Genomic DNA, 18,419 nt, shown 5'->3' with positions numbered 1-18,419 from the left:
TTGTATGGCCAAGTTTTCCATAGATTTGGAATTGAGGATTGGAATTGTTTGGGATGGATTGAGTAGTAGGTACAAAATAAGATGAAGGGGAGTTGCCTGCGACCTTGCCAAGGAGATCGGGTTGGGTTGGTGAATATTTGTTCTAGTTAGGAAATTTACCATGTCCAGAGTATGGGGAATTAGGTTTGAAAGGTTTTTAAATCAAGTTGAGTTGGGACAAGTTGGCTTGATCAATTGGTCATCTAAGTTTTGTGAGTCCAGCCTGAACTCATAACTAAGCAACAAACTATGTATCTCCTCAATGCTTGGTTTATCAGGTCGATTGATTATCAAGGTAACAAACATATTATAGGCACGGTCAAGACCCCCAAACAGGTAAAGAAGATGATCTATGTATGAAACAGGCTCACCTATGGTAGCAAGGGTGTTGCAGAGATGCTTTAGTTTTTTAATATATTCCATTTCCTCAAGTTTTGTATCTTTGCACAAATCTCAATCAGACGAGCCATGGACGCAGCAAAGTAGATCTGGTTGAGAGCATTCCAAATCTCCAAAGCAGTTGAATAGCCAACAATTGATATAGCATCACTTCAATCAGAAAGGCATAAATCCAGCTCATAATGAGCCGATTAAAGTGATGCCAAGCAATGAAGTCTGGATTATCGATTTGCATTTAAGAATCAAGAAATCTGATTGGACAAGGACGACACCCATCGATGAAATCTTCCAATCCATTTGCAATAATGGCATTAAGTAGTTGATTTTTCCAAATGAGATAGTTGTTCTCATCAAGCTTCACAGTAAGAGATTGATTCAAGGAGAAAATATTTGGTAATGGTAAAAGAACAGATTGTGTACTAACGAGTTAGTTCTAGGTTTGCTCAGTGGTTTGACTATTTTGGTGACTCATTGGAGCAAGGATAGATGCAGATGTTGTAACGACTCGCACCCAACCATGTAGATATTGTTCGTTTTGGGCCCAATGGGACCCTCATGGCTTTAAAACGCATCTACAAGGTTAATAGAAGTCCATATTTATATAGCGCTAGGAACTTTCCCCCCTATCCGATGTGAGATGTCACAAACAACCCCCCCCCCCCCCATCATGTAGACACAATGTCCTCGTTGTATTCCACGGGATTGTGGGGCCAAACAAACCTCACACCGAGGTTGAGGATCGGCTTTGATACCATTTATAACGACCCGCACCCAACCATATAGATATTGTCCATTTTGGGCCCAAGGGGTCCTCACGGCTTTAAAACGCATCTATAGGATTACGAAGAGTCCATACTTATATAGTGTTAGGAACTTTCCCCCTTATCCAATGTGGGATGTCACAAATACCCCTTCCCCCCATGTAAACACAATGTCCTCATTGTGTCCCATGGGATTATGGGGCCAAATAGAAAAGCACCCTTATAAGTCTAAACAAACCCCACACCAAGGTCGGGGATTAGCTCTGATACCATTTGTAACGACACACTCCCAACCGTGTAGATATTGTCCGCTTTGGACCCAAAAGGGCCCTCACGGCTTTAAAACGCATCTACTTGGTTAAGATGACAATATCTACACGGTTAAGAGCGGGTCATTACAAATAGTATCAGAGTCGATCTCTAACCTCATATGGGGGTTTGTTTGGCCCTGTAGGGGTGTTTGTCTATTTGATCCCACAATCCCATGGGACACAATGAGGACGTTGTGTCTGCATGAGGGGGTGTTTATAACATCTCACATCGGATAGGGGGGAAAGTTCTTGGCGCTATATAAATATGGACTCATCTTAACCCTGTAGACACGTTTTAAAGTCGTGAGGGCCCATTTGGGTTCAAAGCGGACAATATCTACATGGTTGGGAGTGGGTCGTTACAGATGTGTTATCAGTGTTGATGCTAAGACCAGGTAAAGCCATATTGAAAATTATATCAAACTATTTAAAAAATTAAATATTTAAATTTCAACTCAAATTCTCAAATAATCTACTCATTAAAAGAATATAAATTTTTTAAGTTAGGATAAATACAAGAAATTAACTAAAGAAGGGAGATAGAGAGAATAAGTCAATACATCACCATTTAAAATGGAAAATCCCTAAAAAGATATAAACCACATGCTGACAAGTAATAAGAAATATCCATTGTGAATGACTAAATTTAATGTAAGGTTTTACTCAACTTAAGTTCATTAATCCTTACCAGACACTAAACTAGCACCTTCCAACTTAAATTAGCTACCTTTTTCTTCCAAAGCATATTTGGAGTCCATACTAAATTCAATCTCGGTCTCTTTTTGAATTCACAAAAGAAGAAAATGAGCTTTATCCCAATCAAATAATAACAAAGAGAGAATGGATGAAAGAACTAAATAAACAATCGATGTTTAAAAATCAATTGATTAAAAATTGTTCTAAGCTATAAAATAAGTTGGATTTTCTTGGAATAAAAAACAAATACTTAACACTTAGAAAGGAAAAGCAGCTCAATGAAATGTGTGTGTCATGACTAATGATGTTTCCCACCCTTAAAATAACAAATCTGGGTTTAAATAGGAATGAGAAACCCCAATCCAATTGCTAAAAATTTATATAGCTCAAGGTGAATCAATCCTACTTAAAGTTGAATCGATTGTGAAATAGGCTATAAAAATGTTGAGTAAAAAAACAACGACTAGGTCTCCTAAAGCTTTTATTTTAAAAAAAGAACAAAAAACAAAAATACCATTGATTTGAAAAGCTCAATTGATTCGTTTTCATTTATCCACTACCTCAAGTATATACCTTAATCTCTAAATGCTTTCAACATTTTTATCTTCATTATACTTGTAGTCTAAGGGAGGATTCAAATACTTAAAATTAGACCCTTTTTTTTTGTTTGAATTGCCAATCTAGGTAAAACACCCATAACTCCAAAACATTAATTTCATATTTGAACTTATGGAAATTCTTAAAACACTATGTTCCTAAATTGGTGATGAAAAGTAATTTCAGCTTTTGGAAAACTGTGAACACATGATTTCATTCATATGCTGATATATAAATATTACAATTTTAGGCACATTATTGTTGAGTCAATACCAAACCCAACTAACACATCTAGCTTTTTCAAAAACAAATTCCACAAAATACGGATCTTCACACCTTTACATCTTATCCTACTGTTAACAAAAGATACAAAATATTTCTTAAAGTATCTATAAAATTCTCAAATTCTAACACTCCTCCTTGAGAATTTTCTTAGAGACTCCAAGCCTTGATCTTAGCTCTTCAAACTTGGCTTTGGAAAGTGTCTTAGTTAATATGTCAGCAATCTGATTTTCTGAGCAACAATACACCAGATTGACTTCATCATTCTTCTTAGCTTTTCTAATTGCATGAAACTTCACATTTATGTGTTTAGTTCTTCCATGTTGCACAGGGTTTTTTTTGCAATAGAAATGGCTAACTTGTTGTCAACCCAAATTACAGTAGCATTTGCTTGGCTTTGCCCCAAATCAGTTAGCAATTTCCTTAGCCAAATAGATTGGTTTGCAGCTGCTGCTGCAGAAATATACTCAGCTTTTGCTGAGGATTGAACCACGACCTCTTGTTTTTTTTAATTCCATGAAAAAACTTCACTACCAAATGAGAAAGCATAACCAAAAGTGCTTTTGGAATCATCTAAACTTCCTGCCCAGTCACTGTCTGCATATCCTTGGAGTTCTTTACTTTCTTTCTTAACAAACCACAAACCATAGTCAAAAATACCTCTAATGTACCTTAGAACTCTCTTAGCTACCCCAAAATGAATTTTACTAGGTGAGTGCATAAACCTTGAGAGTAGGCTTGCTGAGAACATTAAATCTGGCCTTGTAGCAGATAAGTAGAGCAGACTACCTATTAGGCTTTTGTAAACAGAGGCATCTTCTTTGATGTTAACTTCATTCTTTGATAATTTTTCATTCACAACCAAAGGAGTTGCTACAGATTTGGATATTTCCATATGAAACTTCTTCAAAACCTTCAGAGCATACATCTGTTGTGAGATGAAGATTCCAGCTTCACATTGGTGAATTTTCATGCCCAAAAAATATTTCATCTCACCCAAATTGGACATTTCAAACTCACTTTCCATCTGCACCATGAATTGCTTCAATATTTTTTAATTACAACCTGTAACCAGTAGGTCATCTACATACAAAGAGACAATAAGCTGAACTTCTTCTTGAACCTTCAACACATATAGAGTGGCTTCACTTTCACTTCTTTTAAATCCTTGCTGCAGCAGATAGGCATCAATTCTACTATACCAAGCTCTTGGTGCTTGTTTCAAGCCATAGAGAGCTTTGCGGAGCTTGTAAACTTTGTCTTCACAACTTGAAACTTGAAATCCTTCTGGTTGCTCAACATAAATATCTTCTTCAAGCACACCATTTTGAAAGGCAGACTTCACATCAAGATGATGAATTTTCCAACCCATCTTTGCTGCTAAAGCCACCAGAAGCCTTATAGTATCATGCCTAGCCACTGGAGCAAAAGTATTTGAAAAATCAACACCATACTCTTGAGAATAACCCTTTATAACCAATCTGGCCTTAAGTTTGTTTACATAACCATCTGAGTTATATTAGATTCTGAAAACCCACTTAACTCCAATTATCTTTTGATTTTTGGGTCTATCTACCAGCTCCCAAGTTCCATTTTTCTTTATCATTTTTAGCTCCTCCTCCATTGAACCTCTCTACCCATTTTCTTTAGCAGCTTCATCATAACATGTAGGCTCCTGTAATACTACATCACATCTCTCATATATTTCATCAAGTAACCTTGTTCCTCTTACTAGAACATCATCTAAGTTATCAGCACCAACTTCATCTTCAATTTCTTCTGGAATTTGGGGAATGGTTACCCCAATTTGATCAACATCTTCTACTTTTATCTCATTTTTCTCCCAATTCCATACTACTGCTTCATCAACTTTGATGTCTTTGCTAACCATTATTTTTTTTGTTTTCAAATTGAAAACTCTATAGCCCTTGGAGGTTGAGCTATATCACAGGAAGATTCCCATTTCAGCTTTGTAGTCCAACTTGTCTCTTTTCACATCTGGCACATGAGTGTAACACAAACTCCCAAATACTTTCAAGTGCTCCACAGGTGGTTTAACTCCATACCAAGCCTCAAATGAAGTTTTATTCTTCACAGCTTTGGTTGGAAGTCTGTTCAACAAATACATAACTGTGTTAACAGCTTCTGCCCAGAAACACTTGGGCATTTTCTTTTCAAATAGCAGACACCTTGTCATCTCCATAATGGTTCTATTCTTCCTCTCACTCACTCCATTTTGTTAAGGGGAGTCAGTGATAGTCAACTGATGTACAATTCCAGCTTCAACATAAAACCTGTCAAACTTGTTCGATGTATATTCAGTACCATTATCCGATCTTATTACCTTAATGCTGCAATTTGCTTGATTTTCTACCAAGGCCTTGAAATTTTGAAACACACCAGCCACTTCTGATTTTTGCTTCATAAAGAAAACCCAACACATTCTTGTTTTATCATCTATGAACAGGATGAAATACCTGTTTCCATTTAGCGAGGGTGTCTTCATTGGTCCACACACATTAGTATGGATCAATTGCAACCTTTTTGAAGCTCTCCAAGCCTTGTTTACAGGAAACGACAATCTACTTTGCTTCCCAATTTGACAGACTTAACACACATTTTTTTCATCACAAATGACAAGTAGGCCTTGTGTTAAGCCTTTCTGATGCAAGTGTTTAATTGCAGCATAATGAAAATGGCCAAATCTCTTATGCCACAACACAGACTCATCAACAACAGTGGTATAAGCATGTAAATTAGTCTCTTTCCACTTAATTGGAAAGCTTTTATCTCTCATTTTTACAGTCATCAACTTACAACCAACATTATCAACAACGGTGCAAGACATTTTTTGAAAATGCAAAGAATAATTCTTCTCTAGCATTTGACCCACACTTAATAAGCTTTAACTAATTTCAGGCACAAACAACACATCTGAGATATATTTAATACCTGTTAGAGTCTCAACAGCAACAACTCCCTTGCCTTTGACATCAACCAAATCTCCATTTCCAATCTTCACTTTCGACTTATATGACTTATCCAACTCCTTGAAATAACTCAATTCAGGAGTCATGTGGTTTGTACAACCACTGTCAATAAGCCAAGTTTTTGCACAACTGCTCGTTGCATGACTTGTAACAATAAACAATTGCTCCTGTTGCTGCTGATTTTCAGCCATTTGTGTTTGTTGTCCTTGCTTCCCTTGCTGATCATTTTTATTCTTTGATACCTTCTCTACATGACCAAATTGCTTACATGATCTGCATTGTACACTTGGCCTATACCAACAAAAATTCTCTGAATGACTCTGTTTCTTGTAGTGAGGACATGGAGGATATCTCCTCTTGACACCACTTTTCCTTCCTTGGCCCTCATTCTTCTCTTTATCTTTCTTCTCACCAGATTGCTTTTTCTCTCTGCCTTGAGAAGCTTTTCTTTTTTGCAGTGCAAGAAAAGCATCTTCATTGCTTTCTTCCTGTCTCATTGATCTCCTCTATTCTTGAGCTTGAAAAGCATGAACAAGCTCAGCCAAGGAAATTTTGGTTAAATCCTTTGAGTCTTCAAGTGAAGAGATCTTGGACTCAAATCTTTTAGGCAAACTCACTAGAACTTTCTCTACAACCCTTTGGTCTGTTAGATCCTCACCAAGAAGCCGGATTTTTTTAACAACTTCCATGAGCTTGTCTACATATTCTTTGATGAACTCATTGTCTTTCATCCTCAAAACTTCAAATTACCTCTTCACTCCCTAAATACATCTCCTTAAGCTTTTCCCACGCCTCTTTTGGTGTTTCGCAAGCCATAATCCTTGTGAAAATTGGTTCTGAGACAACAGCATGGATGTAAGATAAAGCTCTTGGAGCTTTAGCTTCTTCTTCTTCATGAGCCCTGATTTGATTAGGGGTTGGATTGTTTCCCAAAGGTTGTATTTGCCTTTCAGTTTCAACCCACTGCCACAAACCAAGACCTCTCAGGTAAGCTTTCATCTTAACAGCCCAAACTTGATAGTTTTCACCATTGAAAACTGGGGTTGAAAGAGCAGACGTATTGCTGGAAGCCATGAGGGTTTTTAGAGAAAGCCTTGCTGGTGGTTTTTTTTCACTCACAGGTCCTATTAAGATCTTTCTGGTGCTCTGATACCATGTGAACACATGATTTCATTCATATGCTGATATATAAATATTGCAATTTTAGGCACATTACTGTTGAGTCAATACCAAACCCAACTAACACATCTAGCTTTTTCAAAAACAAATTCCACAAAATACGGATCTTCACACCTTTACAACTAATGCTACTGTTAACAAAAGATACAAAAGATTTCTTAAAGTATCTATAAAATTCTCAAATTCTAATAAAAACTATAGTCTTAAAAGTATTATAATTTTTTAAAAAATAAAATTTAAGTGTTTATAAAACAAGAATGTTAAATTATTATTGGTAAAATATATAAAGAAAATCATAAAAATTGGGACAGTAACGTTCGAAAAGCTACATTTGGCCTACTTCAAAAAACTAGTATCAAAGTGCATGCGACGATTGCTTTTTATTTGTTTCACCCAACATAAAATGTTTGTAAAAAACTATTGCAAAGTGATTTCTAAGACGCTTAAAATGAATCCCAAACAGGGCCTAATCTGCTTCTTTTCTTTGCTGAAAACATTGGTCGGACTTTCTTGAAACAATATACTGCGAAATCCAGACATAAAAGCCCAAGCTCTCGCTGTTAGAGAAGAATTGGAGATCAATTTCTTATTAACAAAAATTTTTCTATACATTTTTTATGTAGAGGGCAAAACCATTTCTGCTTCAATCAGTTTTGGGTTGATGTGTAACTCGTTCAAGATTGAGACATTAATGCCTTTCGGAGACAGTTGAAAGCTTTCTGATAATTCAAGAACCCCATAAACCAGAACTCAAAATCATCTGCAGTGACTACTTCCATGTACTTCTGAGATGGATTTTTCATATTCTCACTTTGGTCTACTCTCTTTATCTTTCTCAGTGGGATTGAAACCTGAAAAAGGAAAAAAAAAAAAACTTTACATAAATGTTAACAAAGAATAGATATAGATATATAAAAAAAGATAGTTATGCGAGTAACCAAACCTTGTAATAGAATCTAACCAATTCACCATTTGGAGAAGAGAATTTGATGGATCTCTCACTGCAAAAGGCAACCCTCTGAGTAGAGAGAAAGAGGAGGCCTGCTATGGGGCCTGCTGTTGTTGATAAATAGCATTGAGAAGCCTTCAACAGATTCTCTCCTTCCGTAACCCCAAAAAGTTGCTTAAAAATTCTCTTCATGCCTCCTTGTTGAAGAATCCTTGCCCCCAAGCTCAGCTTTCCCTTCACAGTTTCAAAGATCCTAGGTGCCAATCTTACTGCACTTCCAGAAAAAAGTTTATAAGAAAAAAAACAAAAGATCAATTAATTATTACTAGAATGTTGTTTCATAGATGTAATTCTTATGATTCAATATATATATTCTCTTGTTTACTTCAAACTCCCACCAGCCAAACAAGCCAAACAAATACATAAACTACGTGTCAGACCTATATCTCTATAAGAACTAAGAAGTAAGAGTCCCAGGAGATATGCATGCCTCGATTCTCAGTCAAGACATGCTTTTATGTTTTGGAAATTGACATGAAGAAGAAGAGAAGGTTAAGTACTTGCCATGTTCTCTGATTCCATGCACAATGTTATCACCCTTTTTCCCATGTTGGTTCATCATATTCTTCATCCTATCCACTTCATCTGCAATTTTGAAGACAACCCCATTAGCAAAAGGACTGCAATTTTGAAGTTTTAAGTAGAAAGTAGTTATATGGGCATGTGGTTGAAAGAGAGAATCTTCATCTTACTATGACTTAATGGCAGAGATGGATTTGAAGAAGAGGGATTCTCATTTGGGAAGCTGATTGGGATTCCAATTACCTGTCCGGCAACTTGGTTCTTCATTTCTCAAACTTCAACTGGTGTTCCACAATGCTCTCTCCTTTCAGAGATTGAAGAGGTTGTACTCCCAAAGGTTCATCAACCCTTGGGGAATGCAAGTGTACTTAAAGGGATAAAAATTGTTGGTGACTCAACTTTTAGTGGAATGAGTCATTCATGGGGCCATCAACAACAAGAAAGGCACAGACAAGAAATCTTTAAAGATTTCTTTTATGAAAGATTGTCAAGAAAGATACAGTTTGTGGTGGAAGTATCAAATCATCAAAGATACCAGAACAAAGATGTAAGGTTAGAAAAGGGTTTGTTTCTTGTTATTTAAGGTTTGTTCGGTTGCTTACATGGTAGGGCTTTGCATGGGACTCAATAATTTCATGCATTTAAAATCCCCTTAATGATAAGTCATAGGGCTTAAGAGCACGTACATGGATAGCCTCTAGAATGTTCTTGACAGTTATTTTGTGCTAGAGCTGTCCAGTGCTTTTTCCACCCTAATCAATAATTGAAAATTCTGGAGCTAGACATTGTAGAAACTTGAAGGATTAGGGGGTGACTCCCTTTTCGAAAAAATGAAATAAATTTGCCCCCTGATGAGTTTGGTAGTCGAATATAACCCTGGAAGATGTTATGCCAACAGTAGCCCTAGTATCATTTGTTATGAGTGAAAGCTTTAATACTACAAGATGTTCTTTTGCATATATATTTAACTCCATCTCATAATTTAGAATATTTATTAGGATATTCCAGCCAACTCGTAGGATATCTAATTTTACTAGGAAATACTAATATGTAAAATAATCTACATAATATTCTTTGAGACACTTGACAAATCATTAAGATATGTAAGATATTTAATGGCTAACAAGTCTTGAGCCTAACCATTGAGATATTCTATTGCTCCAAGAGAAAAATAGATAGAGCCCAAGAGAATGAATTGAGCCAAGAAAATAAAACAGACACCTATATGACTAATTTTGCAGGGAGACCTCTAAAATTTGAGCCAGTTTATCCCATTTGAAAGTTTTCTACAAGGGAATATAATCAAACTTTCTTGTATGAGAAATTGCTAAGTAGGTTTCAAACTTTGAGCTAGTCAAATTAGGCCAGTTTCACTGTGATGAAGACATGTGTGAATGATTGTACTGAAGCCCCATTAGTTCTTGCCAATTAAAAAAGCATAAAACCATCTTCAATTTCTAAAACAAATTTGGCATCTGCAACAAAAGATCCCATCCGATTGATGAAAGGGCTGGAAATCCTTTAATATTTTGACTGATGTCCAGAAGAGAGGCTGAGTACTCTCAGCATTAATTCATGATATTTCACACCAGCTTGATGGAGAATATTAGCTGATGATATGGCATGTCAAAACATTTTAATAATTAAGCCAATAAAATGGCTAACACCCATCAAGAGAATGAATTTGAATCATTTCTGTAGATACAACTTGATAAAAGAAGAGATATGCTTTTCCCCACCTTATTCTTTTGTCGTGCTATTAAATCCATGGAATCATTCAATGGATTTGAATGGCGCAGGCTGAAGCATATGTTTCTTTCCATTTTTCAATAAAAAAACCCTTGGTGGAGAGGTTGTAATAATGTAGCTACAATAGTTATTTTATGTTGTTGGGGTCCTTCAAACTGTGGAGTGATATTGCCACCTACCCCAATCAAATACTGAAAGTTTTAGAATTGAATTCTTGTCTGGCGTGTGAGAAATGTGGCATGTTTTTGTGTAGGGAAAAGCCATTTGGAAAGGGGTGAAGCACCTGGAATCAGCTGGATGGCCTACAAGCCATCTCCTTACACTTCACAATGAAGATGAAAGAATGCCAAAAGGGTTGCATATAGGTCCAAGGAATTAATAAGTCTGAATCATATCAGGGAAAACACACTAACTTGTAGAACCTTTGATAAAAGAGATTCTCTTGCCCAACTTATGATTCAAATCCAGTGAATGATAAAAGCTGATGCATGCATGCCCTTCTCTCCATATTTTAATGAGAAAACTCCCAGTGATGGTTGTCATAATGTGGCTAAGATGGTTATTTTGGGCTGCAATAATCTTGTTTTTATCCAAATAATGACTCTTAGAACAAGCTTACTTAGTGTGATATCAAAAGATTTGACCTACTCTCACTTAACTTTCATAAGAGATGGTAAAAGGCTGATCTAAGAACTGGTATCTAGTGGGAAAAATTTTTAAATTAATTTTTTTATATTCCTACTTTGAGTCTTGATAACGTGGAGTTTCAGGGATAAAGAACTCAGAACTTTCAGGTGGATCCTTGAAACTCAATTCCGGGGCCCAAAAAGTTGGCAATCATGTGAGGATTCTCCTTTCTGAAAACATGCATGAAGAGATTCATTACTTTATTCATCAACAGTGTTTTAGATTCCCTCCGTATATTTTCATGATTTTACATAGAGATTCACATTCGAAAAAGGATGAAGCATCTTTAACTTGCCCTGCCCACGACCCCTTTCCCTTAACACCTAAAGATGATGATAAAATAACCACAAAAAGGAATGCCAAAAGTTTCGAGACAAGCATATTGTAAGATGGTCCTATCAGCATTGTGACGTGATTTCCTCTTTTCCTTCGATTTTAAACAACTTGACTTCATTTGTTAGTAGTTTCTTGGGCCTTTTCTTCTTCTTTTTCCCATATCCAAATTCTCAGTCTGCCGAAAAACATCAGTATATATGTCCAAGGCCGTTCTGAACTCCACTGTGAATCATTAGACAAATATTCCTAGAATTGTTGACTTGAGACTAGCCTAATGGATTTGGTGGTTGGATGCAATCCCACAAAGATGACTTATGATCCTTCACTTACCGAGAAAACCATTAGAATATCTAATCATTAAGCGTGTATTAGGGCGCTAGTTTTGCAAATGCCTCTTCACTTTTTGACGATAGAAGAGGACTGGTCATCAGAAAGCTAAAATGCCAGCTCAAAAGGTTTCATTGACATATACACATGGAGTGATCAGCATATATATATATATATATAAGAAAAAGAGATAATGTATGGTTTTCTCATTTTAGGTTTGGATGATTCAGCTGCTGACCAACTGTTGACAATACATATATATGGATTCATTTGCAGAGGGATCTGATTTTCTGAATTTTAACTGGGAAATTATATAAAACACGGAAAAAACATTAATGCATATATATGGATTCATTAATGCATATATTTTTATTTTAATATTAAACAACTATGATTTATTATTTGGATATTTTTATATTTCGATCTTAACAACAAATATAATATGTTTTTCTTAATCATTTATAGATTCATACAAAAATAAAATAAAATAAAATAAACTTGAACATTAGAAGTTGTATGTGAAATACAACGCTAGATTAAGAGAGTTAAGTATACAAAGAAAACAAAATGTTTATTCAATATTGGTGGAAGCTAGAGATGGATTCGATGATGAATGGATTACGGAGAAAGAAGCTCCCCTCCTCCGATTTGATTTTTCTTGGCTTGAAGATGAGGAAATATTTAATGTTGATGTTTCTAGAATTGTGTTGCAAAAAGGCAAAGAGATTCAAGCACCATCATTCAATATAGTTTCTTCACACTCCTACAAAAGAAAACATGATGAATTTTCAAGTAAGTATTATAAAATTAAAGTTATAAATTTGATTGAATTTAATCATGAGCTTGTAATATTTTACACCTAATTAATATTTTATGCTTGGTAAAAATGGAGGCAAAGACAAGGAGAAGAATATGAATTTAGTATCAATTAACGAAGATAAGGAATTAGATGAAATGGAAGGATTTGGTAGTGGAAATTTTCCTACAATAGATACATTGGATGAAGATAATAATGACACTAGAGAGGAGGATTTTATAAGTTAATACTTCTTAGTTATATGTGTACGACTTATATTTGTTTGTGACTTATTATGATTTTTGGTGGAAGTGTGGAACTAATAGTATGGTTTTTTCCATCTTAAATTAACTTATTATAAGGTTTTATTTTATTTTATTTTATTTTATTTTATTCTTTTATATATTTTAAATTACACCCTATGCTTCAAGGCCTACGCATCACCTCACAAATATTAAAATGCCTCGCCTTAAGCTTTGGTCTTTAAAAACTTAGAATACAATGAATAAATATGCGGACTCAACATGGGAAAAAGGCTGATGATATTGTGCATGGAATCAGAGAGCATAGTAAGTACTTTTATCCTCTTCTTCTTCGTGTCCCCAAAGCATGTCTTGACTGAGAAAGAATATCTCCTGGCCGGGCATCTTACTTTCTATAGAGATATAGGTCTGACATGTAGTTTATGCATTTCATTTCCTCTGTTTGGTTAATAGGAACATGGTGAAAATATAAAGAAAATTCTGAAAATCATAGGATCAATAACTAAACTTGGTTAATATTTTGCCAACTGCAGTGAGAATTGGTTGTAAGATCTCTGGAACTGTGAAGGGGAGGTTGAGCTTGGGGACTCAAACTCTTCAACTAGGAGGGATTAGGAGAGTTTCAAGCAGATTTTTGAGTTGGAGAAGGAGAGAAGCCGTTGAAGGCTTCCCAATTCAATATGTAAGTAATTTTCTTTTTGTCTTTTGCAGGTCTCAATCCCAATGAGAAAGATAAAGAGAGTAACCAAAGTAAGAATATAAAAAAAAGTCATCTCAGAAGTACATAAATAATTTTTAGTTTTGATTTATGGGGTTCTTGAATTATCAGAAAGCTTTCAACTGTCTTCAACAGGCACTGTCTCAATCTTGAATGAATTACAAATGAATCTGGAAATGATTCAAGGAGAAATGTTTTTTCCCCTTTGCTTCATCAAATGCGTTAACATGAAGCAAAAACAAATCTTTTGGACAGTCAAAGGCAATGTATAAATTTGTATTTTTATTAATGAGAAATTGATCTACAATTATTCTCTGGCACTGATTGTGTCTGGGTTTAGGAGTGTATTATATACATCCATAGTACTGCCTGAAAATTGACAAATCACATTATCATTTTTGTTCTATCAATCCCTTCATTCAATGGACTTCATGACTGTTATAGTATGTCCATGACAGTCGTTTAATTTATGTTGTTGGGGTCCTCAAACTCTGGGGTGTTTTAGCCACCCTGGCCTAAAACTGAAATTTCTGAGTTGAATCCTCGTTTGGCATGTGGGCCTTTGGATTTCTTCACTAATTTAGTCAATGTTTTTGTGCTGAGAAAAAGGCATTTGGAAAGGGGTGAAGCAAATTGAATCAGCTAGATGGTCTACCAGCCATCCGTTACACATCACCATGAAGATGAAAGATGCCAAAAGAGTCGTTCATTCCAGATCAGCACATGGACATTTGGTCATCACTTTCACTTGTTGGGGAGTTTCAGTCCTTTTCCAATGGCCACTGCCTTCTCCACAATGGCCTATCTTTTTCTGCAAAAGGTCTGGCTATATCCATGGTCATGCTGAAATCCACCAAGTCATGGACCCCCCACTTCCTCAAGTGGTAAAACACCATGGAAGTTAGAACATGGTGCTTGGTTCGATAGTTCCTGATAACTTCTGATAAAAAAATCCAGGGAATGTGACACTCTCATTCAACTTCCAACTATCTAGGACAAAGTGGCTGTTGGGATTGGTGGTTGGATATATAATTTCTAAAGGATGATATATAAGCCTTCAAATATTGAGAGATCTTCACAATATCTATTCTTTAAGATTGTCATTTGGCTGATGCAGTGATTCATCTGTCATGCAAATGCCTTTTTGCTTTATGTATTTATTTTTTCCTAATATCAAAAGAGAACTGGCTTCATAAAGCTCAAATGCCAGCTCATAAAGCTTCATTGACGCATCCACACAGTCAGCATATTCAGCTTCCACGCAGATATCTTAACTAACATGACCAAACAACTTTCTTTTAACCCAATACAACCTTCTTGTAATATCTTAGATATTGTCCCAAAAGAACTGGTTCATTTTACTATAGCCTTTAGAAATTTGAAGAATTTTCTTTGAAGTTCTCATGTCTGTGCCTTCCTTTTTGTTGCTGATCCATGAATGACTCATCCAACTAAAGTTAAAGGTTCACCTACCATGTTCTTCCCTTTAAATACACTTGCATTCTTCAAGGTTTGATCAACCTCTGAGAGTACTACCTCTTCAATCTCTGAAAGGGAGAAAACATTGGCAACCACTAGTTGCAGTTTGAGATATGAAGAACCAACTTGCAGGACAGATCATTGGAATCCCAGTTAGCCGCCAAAATGAGAATCCCTCTTCCTCAAATACATCTCTGGCATTAACTCATAGCAAGATTCTCTCTCTATCAAGCATACTCAGCCACTCTTTTCTACTTTGCATATCAGCTACGGTCCTAGAGAACTTCAATGGAAGTCCTTTTGCTAATGGGGTTGTCTTAAAAAATGCAGGTAAGGTGGACAGAAAGAAGAAAATGAACAGACATGAGAAAAAGGACTATAATTTTGTACAGGGAATCAGAGAGCATGGTAAATACTTGTTTCATCCTTCATTCAACCTTGTCCTCCAGGATTAAATAATATGATGACAATATACAATAAAACCTAAATTTGGTTTATTTTACATGGAACTGCAGTGAGATTAGGGCCTAAGATCTCTGAAACTGTGAAAGGGAAGTTGAGCTTGGGGGCTAGAATTCTTCAACTAGGGGGAGTGAAGAGAGTTTTCAAGCAAATTTTTGGAGTTCGAGAAGGAGAGAAGCTATTGAAGGCTTCTCAATGCTATTTATCAACAACAGCAGGCCCTCTAGCTGGCCTCCTCTTTATCTCTACTCAAAGGGTTGCCTTTTGCAGTGAGAGATCAATCAAATTCTCTTCTCCAAATGGTGAATTGGTTAGATTCCATTACAAGGTGGGTTAGTCACTTAACTCTTTCTCTAGATCTCTCACTTCCTGTTTCTCCATCTCCATGTTTTCTATCATCTTAGAGGAAATCTTGCTTTGTGCAGGTCTCAATCCCACTGAGAAAGGTAAAGAGAGTAGACCCAAGTGAGAATGTGAAAAACCCATCTCAGAAGTACATGGAAATAGTCACTGTGGATAATTTTGACTTCTGGTTTATGGGATTCTTGAATTACCAGAAATCTTTCAACTGTCTCCAACAGGCACTGTCTCAATCTTGAATGAGTTACAAACCAAACCAGAAGTGATTCAAGTAGAAATGGTTTTCCTCTCTGCTTCATTAGGTGTATCTACATGCAGCAAAAACAAAGCTTCTGCACAGCCCAAAACTCTGTATAAAGTATTTATTAATGAAATTTGATCTCCAATTCTTCAACTATTGTAAAAGTTAGAATGAGCTCCACCGAAGTGGTTGATGTTTTATAAGTTTTATGCATGCATTCTTACACTTAGGGTTTATCTCAAAAAATCCAAGAGAATGACTCGAGCAAAGAACACAAAACTGATATCAATATGACTATGTTAGTTCATAGTACACAACTTTCTGGCATCCATGAGTCAATTGAGATTTCTCTTGGCATATTTAAAAGTCTACTGTTGTCAAAAACTGTCACGACCTATGTATGTATTGTCTACCCCATTGGCTCTCATGACCTTCAAACACAAACCACGTAAATATTACTCTGGATCAATCTCATGACTTTAGCATATAAATCACGTAAATATGGTTTACTTTAAACGCGCTAGTTTTGGTACTTCAAAACTCGAGCTTATTAGGAAATATCAATCACAATGAATTATCACATTCACCTGCACATGAGGAGTCATGACCATAGAGAATACCAGCCCCCCAAGTGGACACTTCTAGATGGGAAGTAGCTATACCACTGTGAATATTGTCTGTCTTTGGTTCACTCACGTAGTTTAAAACACGTTTAAACAAACCAGCTGGGTCTGACTCTTATAATTGTCAGACACTTCTCCCCAAATAGCGTGAGATGTCATTCTTTAAGAATATTTTAACTGAATCTGAATAGAAATCCCCCCATTGCATTCCTAACATTGACATGCAACTTAAGGGGGAGTAATAGTTTATATGGCATGTTACAAATACAGGTTAAGGAGTTGAATTTAAATCATCAGTGGAAACATAACGCCTTGCAGAACCTTCAATAAAAGGAGATGCTCTTGTCCCCTCCACTCATTTTGTTCATAGCAGCCTCCATTCAATGGATTTGAATGGTATTCTTCTCAATATTTTAATCCATGACATATTTTATGTTCCTGGGGTCCTTGAAATTGTGCAGTGCCTTTGCCACCCTATTCAAAACACCAAAAACTCTAGAGTTGAATCCCAGTTTGACACGGGAATGGGGCCGGGCTGATGTGGTATTGACATGGCTGCAGGTGTCTCTTCCTCGGAAACGCGTCTTGGCCGATTTAATGGATGTGCTTGCTTGGGGAAAAGCCATTTGGAAAGGGTTGAGGCATCTTGCACCAGCTGGGATGGCCTACAAGCCATCGCTTACACCGCAGGATAAAGGTTAAAAAATGCCAAAAGGATTGTATTCCAGATAGGCATATGGGCACTTGGTCTTGTCACCTTGACTTCTTGAGGGGTTCAGTCCCTTTCCAATGGCCTCTCTAGTCTTTTCCTTTGATCCCCACAACCCAATTCCCTGGATCTCCATATTCCCATCCACTCAAAATTCAGAGACTCAAAAAAGATTGAAAAATTTTGGGTTGAAAAGAGTTTTCTTGTTTTTTTTTTAATTTGTTCTAAAACGAAGTAATTTTTTTGAAACAAATTTAAGATGTTTTTAAAAAATATTCTAGGAAACAATGAGAATAAGCCAAAAAAATTTGTATTATACGAGATTGTAAACTGCCTTCACAATCCAAAAATCTATATTTTATATTTGAGGTCTCAAAAAGAATTTTATTCCTGAAAATTGTTTTTGAAGATATTACCCAATAGACCCCCTTAAGTTCAGGTTTTCGAATACTCCGAAAATCTCTTGGAAAAATAGCATGCTTGGAACTTCAAACTCCCCCAATTTTTCCACACGTCATACCATTTCATACAACCCAGGTCAGAGCATCCAAAAACTTGAAGCAAATTCCTAATGTTGAAGTAGAGAGAGGATTATTAAGAAACAATGGCTTGACTTTTGCATTGATTAAGAATGAATATATATACACAAAACCTAAAACACAAAAATAGGAAACAATCCTAAATTGATTGTAAGGAGGGGATGTTGAGGATCTTGGGAGTTTTGGATGGTGATAGGATCGTTGGTGGAAGAGAAGGATGCACCAGAAGCCACTGAGGAGAAGGAAAAAAAAAAGGAAGAAAATACGCCCAAAAAGATTAGGCTCTGATACCATGTTGAACTAGAGAGAGGATTATTAAGAAACAATGACTTGACTTTTTCATTG

At 36.1% G+C, this 18,419-nt stretch overlaps 2 protein-coding genes across 2 annotated transcripts; one reads left to right on the top strand and one right to left on the bottom strand.

The window, feature by feature from the left end:
• Positions 1–7,648: 7,648 nt before the first annotated feature.
• LOC100852453 (GEM-like protein 4) lies at positions 7,649–8,500 on the bottom strand (the record flags this gene model as incomplete). The annotated part of the gene is made up of 2 exons (XM_003633026.4): positions 7,649–8,105; positions 8,198–8,500. Coding segments are annotated over 2 exons (480 nt in total), but the record flags the coding sequence as incomplete, so codon positions are not given.
• A 6,494-nt stretch (positions 8,501–14,994) lies between these two features.
• On the top strand, positions 14,995–16,356 carry LOC100256602 (putative GEM-like protein 8). The gene is made up of 3 exons (XM_059740192.1): positions 14,995–15,548; positions 15,656–15,930; positions 16,028–16,356. Exons 1-3 carry the CDS (start codon positions 15,254–15,256, stop codon positions 16,199–16,201), a joined length of 744 nt encoding a protein of 247 aa, XP_059596175.1. The 5' UTR covers positions 14,995–15,253; the 3' UTR covers positions 16,202–16,356.
• The last annotated feature ends 2,063 nt before the right edge of the window (positions 16,357–18,419 follow it).

This window comes from Vitis vinifera, chromosome 10, assembly GCF_030704535.1.
Source record: "Vitis vinifera cultivar Pinot Noir 40024 chromosome 10, ASM3070453v1".
Lineage (NCBI taxonomy): Eukaryota > Viridiplantae > Streptophyta > Magnoliopsida > Vitales > Vitaceae > Vitis > Vitis vinifera.
This window is presented reverse-complemented; position numbering and strand designations above follow the sequence as displayed.